Here is a 22763-nt window from a genome sequence, read left to right on the forward strand (position 1 = left end):
ATGTGTCCTTCGCTCATCTAGCGCGGCATTTTTTGTTCAAAGTGAGTTTGTGTCGAGCATTTTGAGTCATTCTTGCCAATGGGCGACTTGGAGTGCGGCAGTTTCTTTTTCTTGCAGCATTTTCCTGCTTTTTTGTGATTTTTTTTCACTTTTTTGAGTTGCACGTTGACAAATGCTCCACAGCAAGTGAGCTCTTTCACCCTGACGCTAAATTTCGCGATTTTAAATCGATTTTTTTCCAAACGACACATTTTTCTGACGAGCGAAAAGGTGTGCGCCAGCAAAAATTCAAAATTAGAGTATTCTTTAAAGGCACACACCTTCGTGTCAAGACCGGCTACCGCATTTTCGGAGAAAAATCGTTTTTAATATCAGGGAAAATTAGTAATTCCGAAAAAAACAATTATTGAATTTTCAAATTTAACTGGCGCTAGAAATTCAAAAAAATTTAAGATTTTTAATAAATCTTTGAGAGAGAGAGATATTATGGCAACACAAAATTGTGCAATACGCATTCTCAGAATTTTGTGTTCCCATAATATACTGTAAAGCTCGTGTCACTCATAAATATTTTTTGATTTGCTTAATTTTCCGCCCGATTTCTATGATTTTCAATGTTTTAACTTAGAATTTCATAAAATTTCAGAAGGTAGACCCAGAGACTCCCGCAGCTTCAACAGAAATTCAAGAGAGAGAGCTTCTAGTCAACCGGCTCAAATTTCGCTGCGACGGGAGACAGTGAACCGGAATGTTCATGTTAAGCTTAACGTGAACCATCTCAAGGTATGTGATAATCAAATAGTTTAATAAAAATATACCAAAATTCCTTTTCAGGCCGAGCCTAAGGACATCATCGAGTACGAATGGATGGTGATCATCAGGGGATCAATGGGTTTCTGCAAGAGCAAACCGGATGAGCTTGAAGATAGGATATTGGAGATGAGGAGCGGCTTTCGAGATAAACGATGGATGAAATGGTTGTGGTTGTTGAGCAACCGAAGATCCAGGTATCGAATCACGGGGGAGGTAGAGTTTCCTCCAGGGTCGACGAGGGTTGTGGAGAGCCCGAGGGCCGCTGCCACAGCTTTAGGCTTCTTCCACAGGTCCATCGGTGACATTGGTACTGCGGGGAAGCAGGTGAATAAGTGCTTGACTTCTCCAGACGTGTCTCCGCACTTGGCACACATTTGAATTTGCCACTGGTCTTCCTTTCAGCTTTGCGGTGAGACTTGGTTTATTTGATCAATTTCTTTCGCCAGGGGGAGAACCCCCGCTTCGTCGTGGATGTGGTGAGCCGGGGTGTCCTTGGATAGACCACAGCATATGCTGAGACCGGATCTGTAGGAATCCATTCTCGTTTTCTTGATCAGCTGCGACCAGCTTTGGCACGCATATGTCGCTTCTGCTTTGGTGATCACTTTGAAAGTGTCATTCAAATATTCTTGATTAGTCTCCAATTCGAGCTCATTGCTTGTGCCTGCCAGTCATCCTGACAAATTTGTGGTTGAAGTTCATCCGACGAAATTGAAATGATGTTTCCAACTTTCTCTTTGAATGAAGTTTTGTCATGTTTCGTTGACACAACTGTAACACTATCAAGCCTTTCCTGACTGTGGTTGGAATTATGGCACTAATTGTACCAAGTTATCAGCTTGATGAGCTTGATGCTGAATAACTTTTCTAGTGATTAGAACATGAACCGTGATTCGAGTCTGTTCTATATGATTCGGTGGTTTGAATGTCCATGAGAAGTCATCTGCACCTAGACCTTTTCCTGAGTGATTGTTTCTTCTTCTCAATTTGCATATAGTGCTCTCTATGTTCTGTTATCCTTGTTGACTTACTAGAACTCCTTGTGTCAAACTATCCTGGTTATTCTGGAACCAAAATTCATTAGTGACTACTGATACTCGTCTGTCCCAGCATTCTTGCACGTCCTTTGACGCGTCTTCTATTTATAATAGCATTTGAAGTGATACTGCTAAGAGATCTGCTCACCAATTCAACCAAGCTTGTTGAATTGGTCCGATTCCGCCTTCATCCGTTTGAACTGCTTGCTACGATTTGTCTGATAACTGCCATATTGATCTATCTACCTCCGATATACTCGACTATGTTCATATTCTGTAACCATGGAGGGAATACCCCAACAGTTATCTAAGTGTTCGGGAATCCATATTCCTCCGACAAATTCGAGTATGTTAATATTCTGAATTGGATTCTTTTTCTCGGACATAATTGGTGTTCTGTATTCACTTATGATACGTTCGGCTGCGTACATTGGCCAAGAGTGTTCTAGTAAGAGAATTTCATTTAGAATATGAACAATTTGGGTAATTGGAAAGTGTCTTCGGGAATCTTTATACATCCGACAAATTCGAGTATGTTAGTATTCTGAATTGGATTCTTTTTCTCGGACATAATTGGTGTTCTGTATTCACTTATGATACGTTCGGCTGCGTACGTTGGCCAAGAGTGTTCTAGTAAGAGAATTTCATTTAGAATATGAACAATTTGGGTAATTGGAAAGTGTCTTCGGGAATGATTATTCGTCCGATGTATTCGACTATGTTCATATTCTGAGTCGGATCTTTTTCTCGGACATAATTGGTGTTCTGTATTCACTTATGATACGTTCGGCTGCGTACGTTGGCCAAGAGTGTTCTAGTAAGAGAATTTCATTTAGAATATGAACAATTTGGGTAATTGGAAAGTGTCTTCGGGAATCTTTATACATCCGACAAATTCGAGTATGTTAATATTCTGAATTGGATTCTTTTTCTCGGACATAATTGGTGTTCTGTATTCACTTATGATACGTTCGGCTGCGTACATTGGCCAAGAGTGTTCTAGTAAGAGAATTTCATTTAGAATATGAACAATTTGGGTAATTGGAAAGTGTCTTCGGGAATCTTTATACATCCGACAAATTCGAGTATGTTAGTATTCTGAATTGGATTCTTTTTCTCGGACATAATTGGTGTTCTGTATTCACTTATGATACGTTCGGCTGCGTACGTTGGCCAAGAGTGTTCTAGTAAGAGAATTTCATTTAGAATATGAACAATTTGGGTAATTGGAAAGTGTCTTCGGGAATGATTATTCGTCCGATGTATTCGACTATGTTCATATTCTGAGTCGGATCTTTTTCTCGGACATAATTGGTGTTCTGTATTCACTTATGATACGTTCGGCTGCGTACATTGGCCAAGAGTGTTCTAGTAAGAGAATTTCATTTAGAATATGAACAATTTGGGTAATTGGAAAGTGTCTTCGGGAATCTTTATACATCCGACAAATTCGAGTATGTTAATATTCTGAATTGGATTCTTTTTCTCGGACATAATTGGTGTTCTGTATTCACTTATGATACGTTCGGCTGCGTACCTTGGCCAAGAGTGTTCTAGTAAGAGAATTTCATTTAGAATATGAACAATTTGGGTAATTGGAGAGTGTCTTCGGGAATCTTTATACATCCGACAAATTCGAGTATGTTAATATTCTGAATTGGATTCTTTTTCTCGGACATAATTGGTGTTCTGTATTCACTTATGATACGTTCGGCTGCGTACCTTGGCCAAGAGTGTTCTAGTAAGAGAATTTCATTTAGAATATGAACAATTTGGGTAATTGGAAAGTGTCTTCGGGAATCTTTATACATCCGACAAATTCGAGTATGTTAATATTCTGAATTGGATTCTTTTTCTCGGACATAACTGGTGTTCTGTATTCACTTATGATACGTTCGGCTGCGTACATTGGCCAAGAGTGTTCTAGTAAGAGAATTTCATTTAGAATATGAACAATTTGGGTAATTGGAAAGTGTCTTCGGGAATGATTATTCATCCGACAAATTCGAGTATGTTAATATTCTGAATTGGATTCTTTTTCTCGGACATAATTGGTGTTCTGTATTCACTTATGATACGTTCGGCTGCGTACATTGGCCAAGAGTGTTCTAGTAAGAGAATTTCATTTAGAATATGAACAATTTGGGTAATTGGAAAGTGTCTTCGGGAATCTTTATACATCCGACAAATTCGAGTATGTTAATATTCTGAATTGGATTCTTTTTCTCGGACATAACTGGTGTTCTGTATTCACTTATGATACGTTTGGCTGCGTACATTGGCCAAGAGTGTTCTAGTAAGAGAATTTCATTTAGAATATGAACAATTTGGGTAATTGGAAAGTGTCTTCGGGAATGATTATTCATCCGACAAATTCGAGTATGTTAATATTCTGAATTGGATTCTTTTTCTCGGACATAACTGGTGTTCTGTATTCACTTATGATACGTTTGGCTGCGTACATTGGCCAAGAGTGTTCTAGTAAGAGAATTTCATTTAGAATATGAACAATTTGGGTAATTGGAAAGTGTCTTCGGGAATGATTATTCATCCGACAAATTCGAGTATGTTAATATTCTGAATTGGATTCTTTTTCTCGGACATAACTGGTGTTCTGTATTCACTTATGATACGTTTGGCTGCGTACATTGGCCAAGAGTGTTCTAGTAAGAGAATTTCATTTAGAATATGAACAATCTGGGTAATTGGAAAGTGTCTTCGGGAATCTTTATACATCCGACAAATTCGAGTATGTTAATATTCTGAATCGGATTCTTTTTCTCGGACATAACTGGTGTTCTGTATTCACTTATGATACGTTCGGCTGCGTACATTGGCCAAGAGTGTTCTAGTAAGAGAATTTCATTTAGAATATGAACAATTTGGGTAATTGGAAAGTGTCTTCGGGAATCTTTATACATCCGACAAATTCGAGTATGTTAATATTCTGAATTGGATTCTTTTTCTCGGACATAATTGGTGTTCTGTATTCACTTATGATACGTTCGGCTGCGTACGTTGGCCAAGAGTGTTCTAGTAAGAGAATTTCATTTAGAATATGAACAATTTGGGTAATTGGAAAGTGTCTTCGGGAATCTTTATACATCCGACAAATTCGAGTATGTTAATATTCTGAATCGGATTCTTTTACTCGGACATAATTGGTGTTCTGTATTCACTTATGATACGTTCGGCTGCGTACATTGGCCAAGAGTGTTCTAGTAAGAGAATTTCATTTAGAATATGAACAATTTGGGTAATTGGAAAGTGTCTTCGGGAATCTTTATACATCCGACAAATTCGAGTATGTTAATATTCTGAATTGGATTCTTTTTCTCGGACATAACTGGTGTTCTGTATTCACTTATGATACGTTCGGCTGCGTACATTGGCCAAGAGTGTTCTAGTAAGAGAATTTCATTTAGAATATGAACAATTTGGGTAATTGGAAAGTGTCTTCGGGAATGATTATTCATCCGACAAATTCGAGTATGTTAATATTCTGAATTGGATTCTTTTTCTCGGACATAATTGGTGTTCTGTATTCACTTATGATACGTTCGGCTGCGTACATTGGCCAAGAGTGTTCTAGTAAGAGAATTTCATTTAGAATATGAACAATTTGGGTAATTGGAAAGTGTCTTCGGGAATGATTATTCGTCCGATGTATTCGACTATGTTCATATTCTGAGTCGGATCTTTTTCTCGGACATAATTGGTGTTCTGTATTCACTTATGATACGTTCGGCTGCGTACATTGGCCAAGAGTGTTCTAGTAAGAGAATTTCATTTAGAATATGAACAATTTGGGTAATTGGAAAGTGTCTTCGGGAATCTTTATACATCCGACAAATTCGAGTATGTTAATATTCTGAATTGGATTCTTTTTCTCGGACATAACTGGTGTTCTGTATTCACTTATGATACGTTCGGCTGCGTACATTGGCCAAGAGTGTTCTAGTAAGAGAATTTCATTTAGAATATGAACAATTTGGGTAATTGGAAAGTGTCTTCGGGAATGATTATTCATCCGACAAATTCGAGTATGTTAATATTCTGAATTGGATTCTTTTTCTCGGACATAATTGGTGTTCTGTATTCACTTATGATACGTTCGGCTGCGTACATTGGCCAAGAGTGTTCTAGTAAGAGAATTTCATTTAGAATATGAACAATTTGGGTAATTGGAAAGTGTCTTCGGGAATCTTTATACATCCGACAAATTCGAGTATGTTAATATTCTGAATTGGATTCTTTTTCTCGGACATAATTGGTGTTCTGTATTCACTTATGATACGTTCGGCTGCGTACATTGGCCAAGAGTGTTCTAGTAAGAGAATTTCATTTAGAATATGAACAATTTGGGTAATTGGAAAGTGTCTTCGGGAATCTTTATACATCCGACAAATTCGAGTATGTTAATATTCTGAATTGGATTCTTTTTCTCGGACATAATTGGTGTTCTGTATTCACTTATGATACGTTCGGCTGCGTACATTGGCCAAGAGTGTTCTAGTAAGAGAATTTCATTTAGAATATGAACAATTTGGGTAATTGGAAAGTGTCTTCGGGAATGATTATTCATCCGACAAATTCGAGTATGTTAATATTCTGAATTGGATTCTTTTTCTCGGACATAACTGGTGTTCTGTATTCACTTATGATACGTTTGGCTGCGTACATTGGCCAAGAGTGTTCTAGTAAGAGAATTTCATTTAGAATATGAACAATTTGGGTAATTGGAAAGTGTCTTCGGGAATCTTTATACATCCGACAAATTCGAGTATGTTAATATTCTGAATTGGATTCTTTTTCTCGGACATAATTGGTGTTCTGTATTCACTTATGATACGTTCGGCTGCGTACATTGGCCAAGAGTGTTCTAGTAAGAGAATTTCATTTAGAATATGAACAATTTGGGTAATTGGAAAGTGTCTTCGGGAATCTTTATACATCCGACAAATTCGAGTATGTTAATATTCTGAATTGGATTCTTTTTCTCGGACATAACTGGTGTTCTGTATTCACTTATGATACGTTCGGCTGCGTACATTGGCCAAGAGTGTTCTAGTAAGAGAATTTCATTTAGAATATGAACAATTTGGGTAATTGGAAAGTGTCTTCGGGAATCTTTATACATCCGACAAATTCGAGTATGTTAATATTCTGAATTGGATTCTTTTTCTCGGACATAATTGGTGTTCTGTATTCACTTATGATACGTTCGGCTGCGTACGTTGGCCAAGAGTGTTCTAGTAAGAGAATTTCATTTAGAATATGAACAATTTGGGTAATTGGAAAGTGTCTTCGGGAATCTTTATACATCCGACAAATTCGAGTATGTTAATATTCTGAATCGGATTCTTTTTCTCGGACATAACTGGTGTTCTGTATTCACTTATGATACGTTCGGCTGCGTACATTGGCCAAGAGTGTTCTAGTAAGAGAATTTCATTTAGAATATGAACAATTTGGGTAATTGGAAAGTGTCTTCGGGAATCTTTATACATCCGACAAATTCGAGTATGTTAATATTCTGAATTGGATTCTTTTTCTCGGACATAATTGGTGTTCTGTATTCACTTATGATACGTTCGGCTGCGTACATTGGCCAAGAGTGTTCTAGTAAGAGAATTTCATTTAGAATATGAACAATTTGGGTAATTGGAAAGTGTCTTCGGGAATCTTTATACATCCGACAAATTCGAGTATGTTAATATTCTGAATTGGATTCTTTTTCTCGGACATAACTGGTGTTCTGTATTCACTTATGATACGTTCGGCTGCGTACATTGGCCAAGAGTGTTCTAGTAAGAGAATTTCATTTAGAATATGAACAATTTGGGTAATTGGAAAGTGTCTTCGGGAATCTTTATACATCCGACAAATTCGAGTATGTTAATATTCTGAATTGGATTCTTTTTCTCGGACATAACTGGTGTTCTGTATTCACTTATGATACGTTCGGCTGCGTACATTGGCCAAGAGTGTTCTAGTAAGAGAATTTCATTTAGAATATGAACAATTTGGGTAATTGGAAAGTGTCTTCGGGAATCTTTATACATCCGACAAATTCGAGTATGTTAATATTCTGAATTGGATTCTTTTTCTCGGACATAACTGGTGTTCTGTATTCACTTATGATACGTTCGGCTGCGTACATTGGCCAAGAGTGTTCTAGTAAGAGAATTTCATTTAGAATATGAACAATTTGGGTAATTGGAAAGTGTCTTCGGGAATCTTTATACATCCGACAAATTCGAGTATGTTAGTATTCTGAATTGGATTCTTTTTCTCGGACATAATTGGTGTTCTGTATTCACTTATGATACGTTCGGCTGCGTACGTTGGCCAAGAGTGTTCTAGTAAGAGAATTTCATTTAGAATATGAACAATTTGGGTAATTGGAAAGTGTCTTCGGGAATCTTTATACATCCGACAAATTCGAGTATGTTAATATTCTGAATCGGATTCTTTTTCTCGGACATAACTGGTGTTCTGTATTCACTTATGATACGTTCGGCTGCGTACGTTGGCCAAGAGTGTTCTAGTAAGAGAATTTCATTTAGAATATGAACAATTTGGGTAATTGGAAAGTGTCTTCGGGAATCTTTATACATCCGACAAATTCGAGTATGTTAGTATTCTGAATTGGATTCTTTTTCTCGGACATAATTGGTGTTCTGTATTCACTTATGATACGTTCGGCTGCGTACATTGGCCAAGAGTGTTCTAGTAAGAGAATTTCATTTAGAATATGAACAATTTGGGTAATTGGAAAGTGTCTTCGGGAATCTTTATACATCCGACAAATTCGAGTATGTTAGTATTCTGAATTGGATTCTTTTTCTCGGACATAATTGGTGTTCTGTATTCACTTATGATACGTTCGGCTGCGTACGTTGGCCAAGAGTGTTCTAGTAAGAGAATTTCATTTAGAATATGAACAATTTGGGTAATTGGAAAGTGTCTTCGGGAATCTTTATACATCCGACAAATTCGAGTATGTTAATATTCTGAATTGGATTCTTTTTCTCGGACATAATTGGTGTTCTGTATTCACTTATGATACGTTCGGCTGCGTACATTGGCCAAGAGTGTTCTAGTAAGAGAATTTCATTTAAAATATGAACAATTTGGGTAATTGGAAAGTGTCTTCGGGAATGATTATTCGTCCGATGTATTCGACTATGTTCATATTCTGAGTCGGATCTTTTTCTCGGACATAATTGGTGTTCTGTATTCACTTATGATACGTTCGGCTGCGTACATTGGCCAAGAGTGTTCTAGTAAGAGAATTTCATTTAGAATATGAACAATTTGGGTAATTGGAAAGTGTCTTCGGGAATCTTTATACATCCGACAAATTCGAGTATGTTAGTATTCTGAATTGGATTCTTTTTCTCGGACATAATTGGTGTTCTGTATTCACTTATGATACGTTCGGCTGCGTACGTTGGCCAAGAGTGTTCTAGTAAGAGAATTTCATTTAGAATATGAACAATTTGGGTAATTGGAAAGTGTCTTCGGGAATCTTTATACATCCGACAAATTCGAGTATGTTAGTATTCTGAATTGGATTCTTTTTCTCGGACATAATTGGTGTTCTGTATTCACTTATGATACGTTCGGCTGCGTACATTGGCCAAGAGTGTTCTAGTAAGAGAATTTCATTTAGAATATGAACAATTTGGGTAATTGGAAAGTGTCTTCGGGAATCTTTATACATCCGACAAATTCGAGTATGTTAGTATTCTGAATTGGATTCTTTTTCTCGGACATAATTGGTGTTCTGTATTCACTTATGATACGTTCGGCTGCGTACGTTGGCCAAGAGTGTTCTAGTAAGAGAATTTCATTTAGAATATGAACAATTTGGGTAATTGGAAAGTGTCTTCGGGAATCTTTATACATCCGACAAATTCGAGTATGTTAATATTCTGAATTGGATTCTTTTTCTCGGACATAATTGGTGTTCTGTATTCACTTATGATACGTTCGGCTGCGTACATTGGCCAAGAGTGTTCTAGTAAGAGAATTTCATTTAGAATATGAACAATTTGGGTAATTGGAAAGTGTCTTCGGGAATCTTTATACATCCGACAAATTCGAGTATGTTAATATTCTGAATTGGATTCTTTTTCTCGGACATAATTGGTGTTCTGTATTCACTTATGATACGTTCGGCTGCGTACATTGGCCAAGAGTGTTCTAGTAAGAGAATTTCATTTAGAATATGAACAATTTGGGTAATTGGAAAGTGTCTTCGGGAATCTTCATACATCCGACAAATTCGAGTATGTTTATATTCTGAATCAGATCTTTTTCTCGGACATAACTGGTGTTCTGTATTCACTTATGATACGTTCGGCTGCGTACATTGGCCAAGAATGTTCTAGTAAGAGGATTTCATTTTGAATTTGAAAATTTTGTGTCTTCGGGAATCTATATACCTCCGATATGTTCGAATATGTTTATGAAATCTTTATATTGTCCTATTTCTAAAATACCTGAGTACCGAAGGGGTTACCAAAACCCTCAGGAATCGAATTGCGAGGACGCACTGGGCCTTGAAAAAAAGCGATCTTGATCTATGTGTGTGTGCAACGACAATAGGAAATGAACAACGGTAAGTCTAGATCTTAGATATATATACATATGTATTTTAGAAATCTTTATGAAGCTCACCGATGCTTAAATGGAGTGCATCAGCGCATTTTCGAAGAATAAATGACTGATAATTCTTTATATCTGTTTTTATTAATTGTTTATTTGAGAATGTCCCCCGTATTGAAAATTCATTAATCTGCACAGGAAATAAACAACTCAAAAGAGGAATCTACGACAAAAAAATTAAAAATTTCCGTGCAAAATTAGCAAATATACCTCATTTTTAAGGGCCAACATTAGTAATTCAACCCAAAAACAACTCTGTTGGAAAGTTGTTAATGGAAGAGGAACTTTTACTACCTATAAGCGGAATTTGCGTCACAAGTACAGTACCGGGTCTTGCCACAACCACATTCCGTTAAAAACAGAGAGGTGTGCGTCTTTAAAGAATACTGTAATTGGAAACTTTAGTTTCAGTGAATTTCTCATAGTTTTGCGATAATATTCTGTTGGTTTATCAAGAAAATGTATAAAAAACTTAAAAAATAACTAAAAGCACACTTTAAAGGTGCACAATTTTTTGCTTTTAACGGAGATTTGCGTATTATCAGCTCGAAAATAAAAAAAAAACAAAAACTGCTCAAAAATGCCAAAAAACTAATTTTTTTCAGAATCTCGAGTAATGGCGCACCCATCAATATTTTTTCGTTTATCAGAGGTTTTCTCCGGATTGTTTGGGAAACGGCTAGCGGATTAAAATGCGGAACAATTTTTTAAAAATTTAGTGAAAAAATATTTCAAGTTGCGCTATTTAATTCTGCAAAAAACCAAGAAAAACTTTAAAAGAATACCAAAATTCTGTGCTTTTCATCCCAATATGATCTGTGTCTTCACGTGGTGTCAGAGTGTTTCATTTCGGCTTGATCTACGTAGATCTACAAGAATTATGGGAATTTAGACTCAGAGTTCTCAACTGATTTTGCATGGCTAAGAACGGGCTGACGTCACATTTTTTGGGCAAAAAATTCCCGCATTTTTTTCAGATCAAACCGTTTGAACTTGCGCGTAAGATATGGTGCATCGGACTATGCAAAAGACCATTGTTTCTTTTGTCCTTGTGGCGCACCCGGTAAGGTGCTCCACTTCGAATTTTGCATTCCGGGTTCAGTCCCCCCGTGGACCGTTGTTTTTTGTTGCTAAACCATCTGCCACTTGCATGCCAATCCGTATAATGATCGTAATTATTCATAAGTTTGTGTTGTCTCCGAGCCATGTCTGAAAAAACAGATTTTTTTTCGAAAATTTTAAAAAGTTCGTAAAAATTGGATTTTTGACAAATCTATGCTCTCTTTTTGTGTTTAAAATTTAGTTCAGTGACATACAATTTCAAAAATATAATGTTCGTAATTATTCATAAGTTTGTGTTGTCTCAGAGCCATGTCTGAAAAAACAGATTTTTTTTCGAAAATTTTAAAAAGTTCGTAAAAATTGGATTTTTGACAAATCTATGCTCTCTTTTTGTGTTTAAAATTTAGTTCAGTGACATACAATTTCAAAAATATAATGTTCGTAATTATTCATAAGTTTGTGTTGTCTCAGAGCCATGTCTGAAAAAACAGATTTTTTTTCGAAAATTTTAAAAAGTTCGTAAAAATTGGATTTTTGACAAATCTATGCTCTCTTTTTTTGTTTGAAATTTAGTTCAGTGACAAACAATTTCAAAAATATAATGTTCGTAATTATTCATAAGTTTGTGTTGTCTCAGAGCCATGTCTGAAAAAACAGATTTTTTTTCGAAAAATTTAAAAAGTTCGTAAAAATTGGATTTTTGACAAATCTATGCTCTCTTTTTTTGTTTGAAATTTAGTTCAGTGACATAGAATTTTGAAAATATAATGTTCGTAATTATTCATAAGTTTGTGTTGTCTCAGAGCCATGTCTGAAAAAACAGATTTTTTTTCGAAAAATTTAAAAAGTTCGTAAAAATTGGATTTTTGACAAATCTATGCTCTCTTTTTGTGTTTAAAATTTAGTTCAGTGACATAGAATTTTGAAAATATAATGTTCGTAATTATTCATAAGTTTGTGTTGTCTCAGAGCCATGTCTGAAAAAACAGATTTTTTTTCGAAAATTTTAAAAAGTTCGTAAAAATTGGATTTTTGACAAATCTATGCTCTCTTTTTGTGTTTAAAATTTAGTTCAGTGACATACAATTTCAAAAATATAATGTTCGTAATTATTCATAAGTTTGTGTTGTCTCAGAGCCATGTCTGAAAAAACAGATTTTTTTTCGAAAATTTTAAAAAGTTCGTAGAAATTGGATTTTTGACAAATCTATGCTCTCTTTTTTTGTTTGAAATTTAGTTCAGTGACATACAATTTCAAAAATATAATGTTCGTAATTATTCATAAGTTTGTGTTGTCTCAGAGCCATGTCTGAAAAAACAGATTTTTTTTCGAAAAATTTAAAAAGTTCGTAAAAATTGGATTTTTGACAAATCTATACTCTCTTTTTTTGTTTAAAATTTAGTTCAGTGACATAGAATTTTGAAAATATAATGTTCGTAATTATTCATAAGTTTGTGTTGTCTCAGAGCCATGTCTGAAAAAACAGATTTTTTTTCGAAAATTTTAAAAAGTTCGTAAAAATTGGATTTTTGACAAATCTATGCTCTCTTTTTGTGTTTAAAATTTAGTTCAGTGACATACAATTTCAAAAATATAATGTTCGTAATTATTCATAAGTTTGTGTTGTCTCAGAGCCATGTCTGAAAAAACAGATTTTTTTTCGAAAATTTTAAAAAGTTCGTAAAAATTGGATTTTTGACAAATCTATGCTCTCTTTTTTTGTTTGAAATTTAGTTCAGTGACATACAATTTTGAAAATATAATGTTCGTAATTATTCATAAGTTTGTGTTGTCTCAGAGCCATGTCTGAAAAAACAGATTTTTTTTCGAAAATTTTAAAAAGTTCGTAAAAATTGGATTTTTGACAAATCTATGCTCTCTTTTTTTGTTTGAAATTTAGTTCAGTGACATAGAATTTTGAAAATATAATGTTCGTAATTATTCATAAGTTTGTGTTGTCTCAGAGCCATGTCTGAAAAACAGATTTTTTTTCGAAAATTTTAAAAAGTTCGTAAAAATTGGATTTTTGACAAATCTATGCTCTCTTTTTTTGTTTGAAATTTAGTTCAGTGACATACAATTTCAAAAATATAATGTTCGTAATTATTCATAAGTTTGTGTTGTCTCAGAGCCATGTCTGAAAAAACAGATTTTTTTTCGAAAATTTTAAAAAGTTCGTAAAAATTGGATTTTTGACAAATCTATGCTCTCTTTTTTTGTTTGAAATTTAGTTCAGTGACATACAATTTCAAAAATATAATGTTCGTAATTATTCATAAGTTTGTGTTGTCTCAGAGCCATGTCTGAAAAAACAGATTTTTTTTCGAAAATTTTAATAAGTTCGTAAAAATTGGATTTTTGACAAATCTATGCTCTCTTTTTGTGTTTAAAATTTAGTTCAGTGACATACAATTTCAAAAATATAATGTTCGTAATTATTCATAAGTTTGTGTTGTCTCAGAGCCATGTCTGAAAAAACAGATTTTTTTTCGAAAATTTTAAAAAGTTCGTAAAAATTGGATTTTTGACAAATCTATGCTCTCTTTTTTTGTTTGAAATTTAGTTCAGTGACATAGAATTTTGAAAATATAATGTTCGTAATTATTCATAAGTTTGTGTTGTCTCAGAGCCATGTCTGAAAAACAGATTTTTTTTCGAAAATTTTAAAAAGTTCGTAAAAATTGGATTTTTGACAAATCTATGCTCTCTTTTTTTGTTTGAAATTTAGTTCAGTGACATACAATTTTGAAAATATAATGTTCGTAATTATTCATAAGTTTGTGTTGTCTCAGAGCCATGTCTGAAAAAACAGATTTTTTTTCGAAAATTTTAAAAAGTTCGTAAAAATTGGATTTTTGACAAATCTATGCTCTCTTTTTTTGTTTGAAATTTAGTTCAGTGACATAGAATTTTGAAAATATAATGTTCGTAATTATTCATAAGTTTGTGTTGTCTCAGAGCCATGTCTGAAAAAACAGATTTTTTTTCGAAAATTTTAAAAAGTTCGTAAAAATTGGATTTTTGACAAATCTATGCTCTCTTTTTTTGTTTGAAATTTAGTTCAGTGACATACAATTTCAAAAATATAATGTTCGTAATTATTCATAAGTTTGTGTTGTCTCAGAGCCATGTCTGAAAAAACAGATTTTTTTTCGAAAATTTTAATAAGTTCGTAAAAATTGGATTTTTGACAAATCTATGCTCTCTTTTTGTGTTTAAAATTTAGTTCAGTGACATACAATTTCAAAAATATAATGTTCGTAATTATTCATAAGTTTGTGTTGTCTCAGAGCCATGTCTGAAAAAACAGATTTTTTTTCGAAAATTTTAAAAAGTTCGTAAAAATTGGATTTTTGACAAATCTATGCTCTCTTTTTGTGTTTAAAATTTAGTTCAGTGACATACAATTTCAAAAATATAATGTTCGTAATTATTCATAAGTTTGTGTTGTCTCAGAGCCATGTCTGAAAAAACAGATTTTTTTTCGAAAATTTTAAAAAGTTCGTAAAAATTGGATTTTTGACAAATCTATGCTCTATTTTTTTGTTTGAAATTTAGTTCAGTGACATAGAATTTTGAAAATATAATGTTCGTAATTATTCATAAGTTTGTGTTGTCTCAGAGCCATGTCTGAAAAAACAGATTTTTTTTCGAAAATTTTAAAAAGTTCGTAAAAATTGGATTTTTGACAAATCTATGCTCTCTTTTTATGTTTAAAATTTAGTTCAGTGACATACAATTTCAAAAATATAATGTTCGTAATTATTCATAAGTTTGTGTTGTCTCAGAGCCATGTCTGAAAAAACAGATTTTTTTTCGAAAATTTTCAAAGGTTCGTAAAAATTGGATTTTTGACAAATCTATGCTCTCTTTTTGTGTTTAAAATTTAGTTCAGTGACATACAATTTCAAAAATATAATGTTCGTAATTATTCATAAGTTTGTGTTGTCTCAGAGCCATGTCTGAAAAAACAGATTTTTTTTCGAAAATTTTAAAAAGTTCGTAAAAATTGGATTTTTGACAAATCTATGCTCTCTTTTTTTGTTTGAAATTTAGTTCAGTGACATACAATTTTGAAAATATAATGTTCGTAATTATTCATAAGTTTGTGTTGTCTCAGAGCCATGTCTGAAAAAACAGATTTTTTTTCGAAAATTTTAAAAAGTTCGTAAAAATTGGATTTTTGACAAATCTATGCTCTCTTTTTGTGTTTAAAATTTAGTTCAGTGACATACAATTTCAAAAATATAATGTTCGTAATTATTCATAAGTTTGTGTTGTCTCAGAGCCATGTCTGAAAAAACAGATTTTTTTTCGAAAATTTTAAAAAGTTTTTATTCACCACTATATTCTACTCTCTTTGGCTTCCCACCATATTTTACTCTCTGTGGCTTCCCACTATATTTTACTCTCTGTGGCTTCCCACCATATTTTACTCTCTGTGGCTTCCCACCATATTTTACTCTCTGTGGCTTCCCACCATATTTTACTCTGTGGCTTCCCACTATATTCTACTCTCTTTGGCTTCCCACTATATTTTGCTCTCTGTGGCTTCCCACCATATTTTACTCTCTGTGGCTTCCCACCATATTTTACTCTCTGTGGCTTCCCACTATATTTTACTCTCTGTGGCTTCCCACCATATTTTACTCTGTGGCTTCCCACTATATTCTACTCTCTTTGGCTTCCCACTATATTTTGACTCTGTGGCTTCCCACTATATTCTACTCTCTTTGGCTTCCCACCATATTTTACTCTGTGGCTTCCCACTATATTTTGCTCTCTGTGGCTTCCCACTATATTCTACTCTCTGTGGCTTCCCACTATATTTTACTCTCTGTGGCTTCCCACCATATTTTACTCTCTGTGGCTTCCCACTATATTTTACTCTCTGTGGCTTCCCACTATATTTTACTCTCTGTGGCTTCCCACCATATTTTACTCTCTGTGGCTTCCCACCATATTTTATTCTCTGTGGTTTCCCACCATATTTTACTCTCTGTGACTTCCCACCATATTTTACTCTGTGGGCTTCCCACTATATTCTACTCTCTTTGGCTTCCCACCATATTTTACTCTCTGGGCTTCCCACCATATTTTACTCTGTGGCTTCCCACTATATTCTACTCTCTTTGGCTTCCCACTATATTTTGATCTCTGTGGCTTCCCACCATATTTTACTCTCTGTGGCTTCCCACTATATTCTACTCTCTCTGGCTTCCCACTATATTTTACTCTCTGTGGCTTCCCACTATATTTTACTCTCTGTGGCTTCCCACCATATTTTACTCTCTGTGGCTTCCCACTATATTTTACTCTCTGTGGCTTCCCACCATATTTTACTCTCTGTGGCTTCCCACCATATTTTACTCTCTGTGGCTTCCCACCATATTTTACTCTCTGTGGCTTCCCACTATATTTTACTCTCTGTGGCTTCCCACCATATTTTACTCTGTGGCTTCCCACTATATTCTACTCTCTTTGGCTTCCCACTATATTTTGATCTCTGTGGCTTCCCACCATATTTTACTCTCTGTGGCTTCCCACTATATTTTACTCTCTGTGGCTTCCCACTATATTTTACTCTCTGTGGCTTCCCACTATATTTTACTCTCTTTGGCTTAACACTATATTTTACTCTCTGTGGCTTCCCACTATATTCTACTCTCTTTGGCTTCCCACTATATTTTACTCTCTGTGGCTTCCCACTATATTTTACTCTCTGTGGTTTCCCACTATATATTACTCTCTGTGGCTTCCCACCATATTTTACTCTCTCTGACTTCCCACCATATTTTACTCTCTGTGGCTTCCCACCATATTTTACTCTCTGTGGCTTCCCACTATATTTTACTCTCTGTGGCTTTCCACCATATTTTACTCTCTGTGGCTTCCCACTATATTTTACTTTCTGTGGCTTCCCACTATATTTTACTCTCGGCCCACTGCCACAGAGAGTAAAATATGGTGGGAAGCCACAGAGAGTAATATATGGTGGGAAGCCACAGATTTGCTTAAATACTACATTTTCTGAAAATGTTATAATAGTGTTCATTTTTTCATATAAATTATATTTTAATAGTATTTCTGGTTAGATAATTTGTATAAAAAGTGGTTGACATAACAAGGTTGACAAAACTTTGTGTTAGCTGAAAATGTTTTCCTAGATTCATTGATTTTTATTTATACGTGTTTGAATAACTTGGCCAAATCGCCGAGAAGGAATAGAATACTGGACGGCATTGTACATATATTCAAAAAATCAGAAAGTAGATGACGAGACCAATTCTTTCTGTCAGGTTTTACAACCGCCGAGTGCGTCTTCATCGTCACATGTTGTAAGTATAAATATGGTTGTAAACAATATGCGGAAACAATCAAATGCATTCCCATAAGACATCATATAGAGGGCTACAGGCAATGAGTATCGCTCTTTGCTTTGTTTAACAACCATCCGAGGGTATATTAGACAAGCGATCTATCTACTAGTAATAACTCGATTATTGACATATTATAGACATCTTTCGTAAACTCTGCATGGTCAAGCTACTGGGTAATACTCTATTTGTACTATATGGGTACTGCGTAATGTTCGAAATGGGCCAAACATCTATAGTGATTCTACAGTACTCCGACATCTTTTCTAAAGCTACAGTACACGTGCATTACTCATACAGTAAAAAATATGAAACTTCATATATTGTTGAACGACAGAGACAAGCACTAAAAAGCCTAGCATTCCGAATATTCGAAACACAAAAAACATATATATATATATTAAAAAACCTAAAACAAACATGTGAGATACACCGGCTTAAATTGAAAATTGCAGAGCGGAAGTTAAAAAAAATTATATTCAGAAGAACCACCACGATTTCGGTTTTCCCCTATTGATGTCCTTCTCGAGATCATTCAAAAAGTTTTGTGTGTAATGGCGGACGCGATCGTCGCCACTCCGGCTCATTTGGACAGCTTTCCGTGCGAATTCCAGGGCTTCATTCTGAAAAAAAATTTTAATTAAAAATTAAAGAAAAACAAATGTTATGGGCTTATTCATGTGATAATAAAAAATTCGAAAATGTATTTATATGTGTGCAGAAAAATGTAAAAAATACATGAATTTTCTGCATTTTTCAACATTTTTCTGCATCGCCGACAGCCTACTTCACATGTTGAAGACAAGAGACGCAGAGATGTATCCCCGTAGGATGGTATCACTGCGTCTGAAATATAGGACAAACTTCATTTACATAAACACATTTCTTCATTTTTCGTCATCACATGAATAACCACATTGAATAACCACATTGGGGCAACCATACCTTTTGCCCAGTATGAAATAATGACTCGGCATAATTGCAATAATATCCAGGGAGCATGTGAGCACACTCGTTCACGTAGAGAATACGATCCACACCGATTGCTAGGTATTTTTTTGCTAATTCGAATCTGAAATTTTGACAATTTTTAGGTTTCTTTGGGAAAATGGCAACTTTGCCATACTTCTCTATTTTTAATTAAATTTTTAAATTTTCCTACATATTTTTTAAAAATAAATCTGTAGTTTCCTTTTTTCGCATACTTTTTCCAATTTTTAACTCTTGACTGTAAAGCGTACTGAAGTACTGTAGTTTCAAGGTTTTGTTTTAGATTATAGAACATGGAACGTAAAATCCTTTTTAAAAATTTATATAACTTTTTTGTTTTTTTTTTTCATATTCAATTTGAAACACCTTATTTCAATAACACTCAATTTACCTAATGAATTGAAATTTCAAATTGTGAATATAAATCTCCATTATTTTTGTTGCAAAGTTGGTAAATTATTTAAAATTTCAAAAATTTTTTGGTTAAACGTCAAAAACTGAAAAAGGCACACTGCCCTAGAACGGGGTTTACGTGGCAATCCCTCCCTCTTCTTATCATTAGAGCTGAGTTTCATTTCGAACTGCAAAGTTCACGTTATCTGACTAAAATTTGAAAATCCAGTAGTTTTTATGCATTTCTTGTTCAAAAACATGATGAAATACCAGAAAAATACCAGTTTTATAGGCAAATCGTAGTCGATCATCATGATTTTAACACTCTATGAATTTTAAACGACGCCTTAAAAACAATGCATTGGTTTTTAATAGAAGCACAACAAAATATAACGAAATCTCAGTAGGTTCTCATGTTTTAGGGTTGAAACACCGCTTCTGGTGCAAAGAAACTTTTAAAACGTGTTTTAACAATTCTGTATTTGACATAAAATTCGAATATACCAGAATTTGCTTACCGTATTTCTTCTATTAATATGGCTGCAATACTATTTTTCGATGGTCTTCCCGCTTGCAATACTAATAGGGAGTGCAAGACTATTAGGGAGTGCAATACTAATTTTCAGAACATTTTTCTGACTATGAGCTTACTAGTTTTTTTTCTGAAAAAACTCGAACCTTGTGTGAAAATTCAGAAAATTTGATTGTAATTGCAACAAAAAGGTGTAATAACTTCAATTTCATAGAAATTTTTCCAAAAATTGTTGCACAGTAGGCAAAACATGTTGTTAAAATCTCAAAATTAGTGAGTTGATTTTGTACCAAAAAAAAGTAGACGCAAGACTATTAGGGAGTGCAAGTCTAATAGGGAGGCCATATTAATAGAAGAAATACGGTATTTTATCAGCATTTTTCAGAAATAGCACATTTTTCAACAATTAATCATAGGAAGCCCCGAAAAAAATGAAAATTATCGCACTAAAAAGAATAGAACTCGTTTATTTCTTGACGTTTTTTTGAAATTTTTGTGATTTATCAGTGCAAATTTCCGTTACCAACGAAAGTTGGATTTGCGAATGAAGAAAAAAAATTGTTTCAGCCGATAAAAAAGCCTGAAACTGGCAATATAAAATTTATATTTAAAACAATTGACGTGAAATGTTTGAAATCTACTGGATTTTCAAATTTTAGTCAGATAACGTGAACTTTGCAGTTCGAAATGAAACTTAGCTCTAATGATAAGAGGGAGGGATTGCCACGTAAACCCCGTTCTAGGACAGTGTGAAAGGGTACTTTTGAACTATACGCACTTAAATTTCCATTAATTTATCGGTTTTAATTAAACCTGATACCCATTTTAGGCTGAGGAATGATGTTTTCCTATTAAAAAACACCATATAAGCCTAAAACTACAAAAGCATTCCACACGTTTTTATTTCATAGTTTAAACAATTAATTTTTAATAATACACAAGTACCAAAAAAAGTTTTAAATGTTCAATTTTAATATTTAGTATTCATTAATTTTTCTAATTTTTAATTAAAACATTTTATTCTTGCAAAGCTTACCGATTTTTGAGCACTAACGTTGCTCCAAAGTTATTGAGCATATTTATTGTATGTGCCGAGCTGGCTCCGTAGATTTGATACGATATCTGAATCAAGGGTGTTGTTTTTCTATTTTTCGGCTTTACTAAAAGTCAAAAAAAAATTTCGGTAAATTTACCATAAAATATTATTTTTTTTTAAAATCAAATTTTGTTTATATTGATGAGGAAAAACATTAAAAGGGGTACCAAAAAGAAGCACAATGGCCAAAATTTTAAGCTAATTGTTGAAAATTGAAATAATATTCGAAATATCGGAAAATCGAAAATGGAAATTTTTCGATTTTTTAAAAAATTTTACAGTACGGTATTTAAACATTTTCAAAGTTTCCAGTTAACAGTGCTGCACAGCAGCTCAGGTTCAGGGTCGACTACAAACCTTCATGACTTCATCAATATATTCTTCAACTTCTGCCATCCGGGTCTCTCCGCAATAATTAATCAAAAAATTCGCGTACGCTTCTAACGTCATTCCAAAAAGTGCAATCGGGTCGGTGTACATTGGTCCAAACGTATCGACAGTGTGTCGGTCTTCGACAAGAGCTCCGTGAGCAACACTGAAACATTTTTCTAAACTTTTTTAAATACTTTATACAACAAACCTAAACTTTTTCATATGCTCTTCCATAACCTTCATTTGTCTTCTCACACAATGCTTGAAACCACTTTCCGCGCTTTCGAGATCACCTCGATGTGCCAAGATGTCGGCAAGTTTCAGAGAAACTCCGATAAACTCCGGGTCAAAATCTTTTTTTCCGTGAAGCTGAACGAGGCGCTGAATTACAATTCGAAAATATTTATCGGCTTCGTCCAAATTCATTTTCTCGTAAAAAGTATTGGCCATTTCATCGTAGACTCGTGTGATTGGCATATCTTCTTTCCGCTCTTCAGCCTCCTCTAGTGCCAGTTGTAGTACTTGAATTGCATCGTCGTACTGGCGTCGTTTCCGGTAAAGCCAAGACTGGAAAAAGAGGAGGGTCTCGCGAGGAAAATGTTTCTGTACAATTACCTGTTTAACCTTCTCTTTCAATGGATCAGCATCCAGCTGCACCTTCTCAATGCCCAACACATCCTTGATAGTTGTCATCCATGAGAGAGCGAGTACTGTAGTTCCGCCGGTCGCTGCACTTTTTCCATATCTACTGAAATATTGATCTTAAGAATTTTTAACTCAATTTAATTTATTTACGTATGCGTAGAATGCGTATTACACAACATATTTGCCGAGCAAAATATCTCGTTGGGAAAATTACAGTAATTCTTTAAATGACTATAGTATACTGTAGCGCTTGTGTCGATTTTCGGGCTCAATTTTCGCTATATTCCATTTCCTTCGTTTCTTCGTATTATTTTCTCATATTTTGCTTAATTTCAATATTCTATCGATAAATAAACGATTTAAATTAATTTCGAAAATCGAGCCCATAAATCGATACAAGCGCTGCAGTAGTCATTTAAAAAAATTGCTGTATTTTTCCCTACGAGATATTTTGTGTCGAATACGTCGAATATGTTGCGCGATACGCATTCTCGGAATTTTGTGTGCTTAAAAAAGAATCTGAAAAAAATTTGTTTCCAAAAAACTCACGACCATCTCCCGCCACCGTTGGTTTTTCCACCGCTGCCCCCATGACGATGATGCTGCTGTCGTGACCGCCCCGAGCTATGATGCTGACGTGTAGTCCCGGTGGAGAAGGCGGCCGCCACAGGACGGACCGTAGACGTACATAACTTGGACATGGATGGCAGCATCTGCATTTTTTTCAGGTTTAGGAGACATTTGAATAAAGTGAATCATTATTAAATAG

General features: G+C 34.4%; 1 protein-coding gene across 2 annotated transcripts; it reads right to left on the bottom strand.

The window, feature by feature from the left end:
- Positions 1 to 18268: 18268 nt before the first annotated feature.
- ddl-3 (TPR_REGION domain-containing protein) lies at positions 18269 to 22717 on the bottom strand (the record flags this gene model as incomplete). 2 transcript variants are annotated; one of them, NM_001027304.4, is made up of 7 exons in its annotated part: positions 18269 to 18589; positions 18912 to 19038; positions 20918 to 21003; positions 21335 to 21512; positions 21558 to 21916; positions 21965 to 22097; positions 22544 to 22717. In NM_001027304.4, 7 exons carry the CDS (start codon positions 22705 to 22707, stop codon positions 18446 to 18448), a joined length of 1191 nt encoding a protein of 396 aa, NP_001022475.1. In that variant the 3' UTR covers positions 18269 to 18445. The 2 variants fall into 2 exon arrangements, with proteins under 2 accessions (NP_001022475.1, NP_001022476.1); NM_001027305.6 differs by having other exon boundaries at positions 18278 to 18589; positions 21965 to 22094; positions 22544 to 22707.
- Between the last annotated feature and the right edge of the window lie 46 nt (positions 22718 to 22763).

The sequence above is a fragment of the Caenorhabditis elegans genome, chromosome II (genome assembly GCF_000002985.6).
Source record: "Caenorhabditis elegans chromosome II".
NCBI classification, from domain to species: domain Eukaryota; kingdom Metazoa; phylum Nematoda; class Chromadorea; order Rhabditida; family Rhabditidae; genus Caenorhabditis; species Caenorhabditis elegans.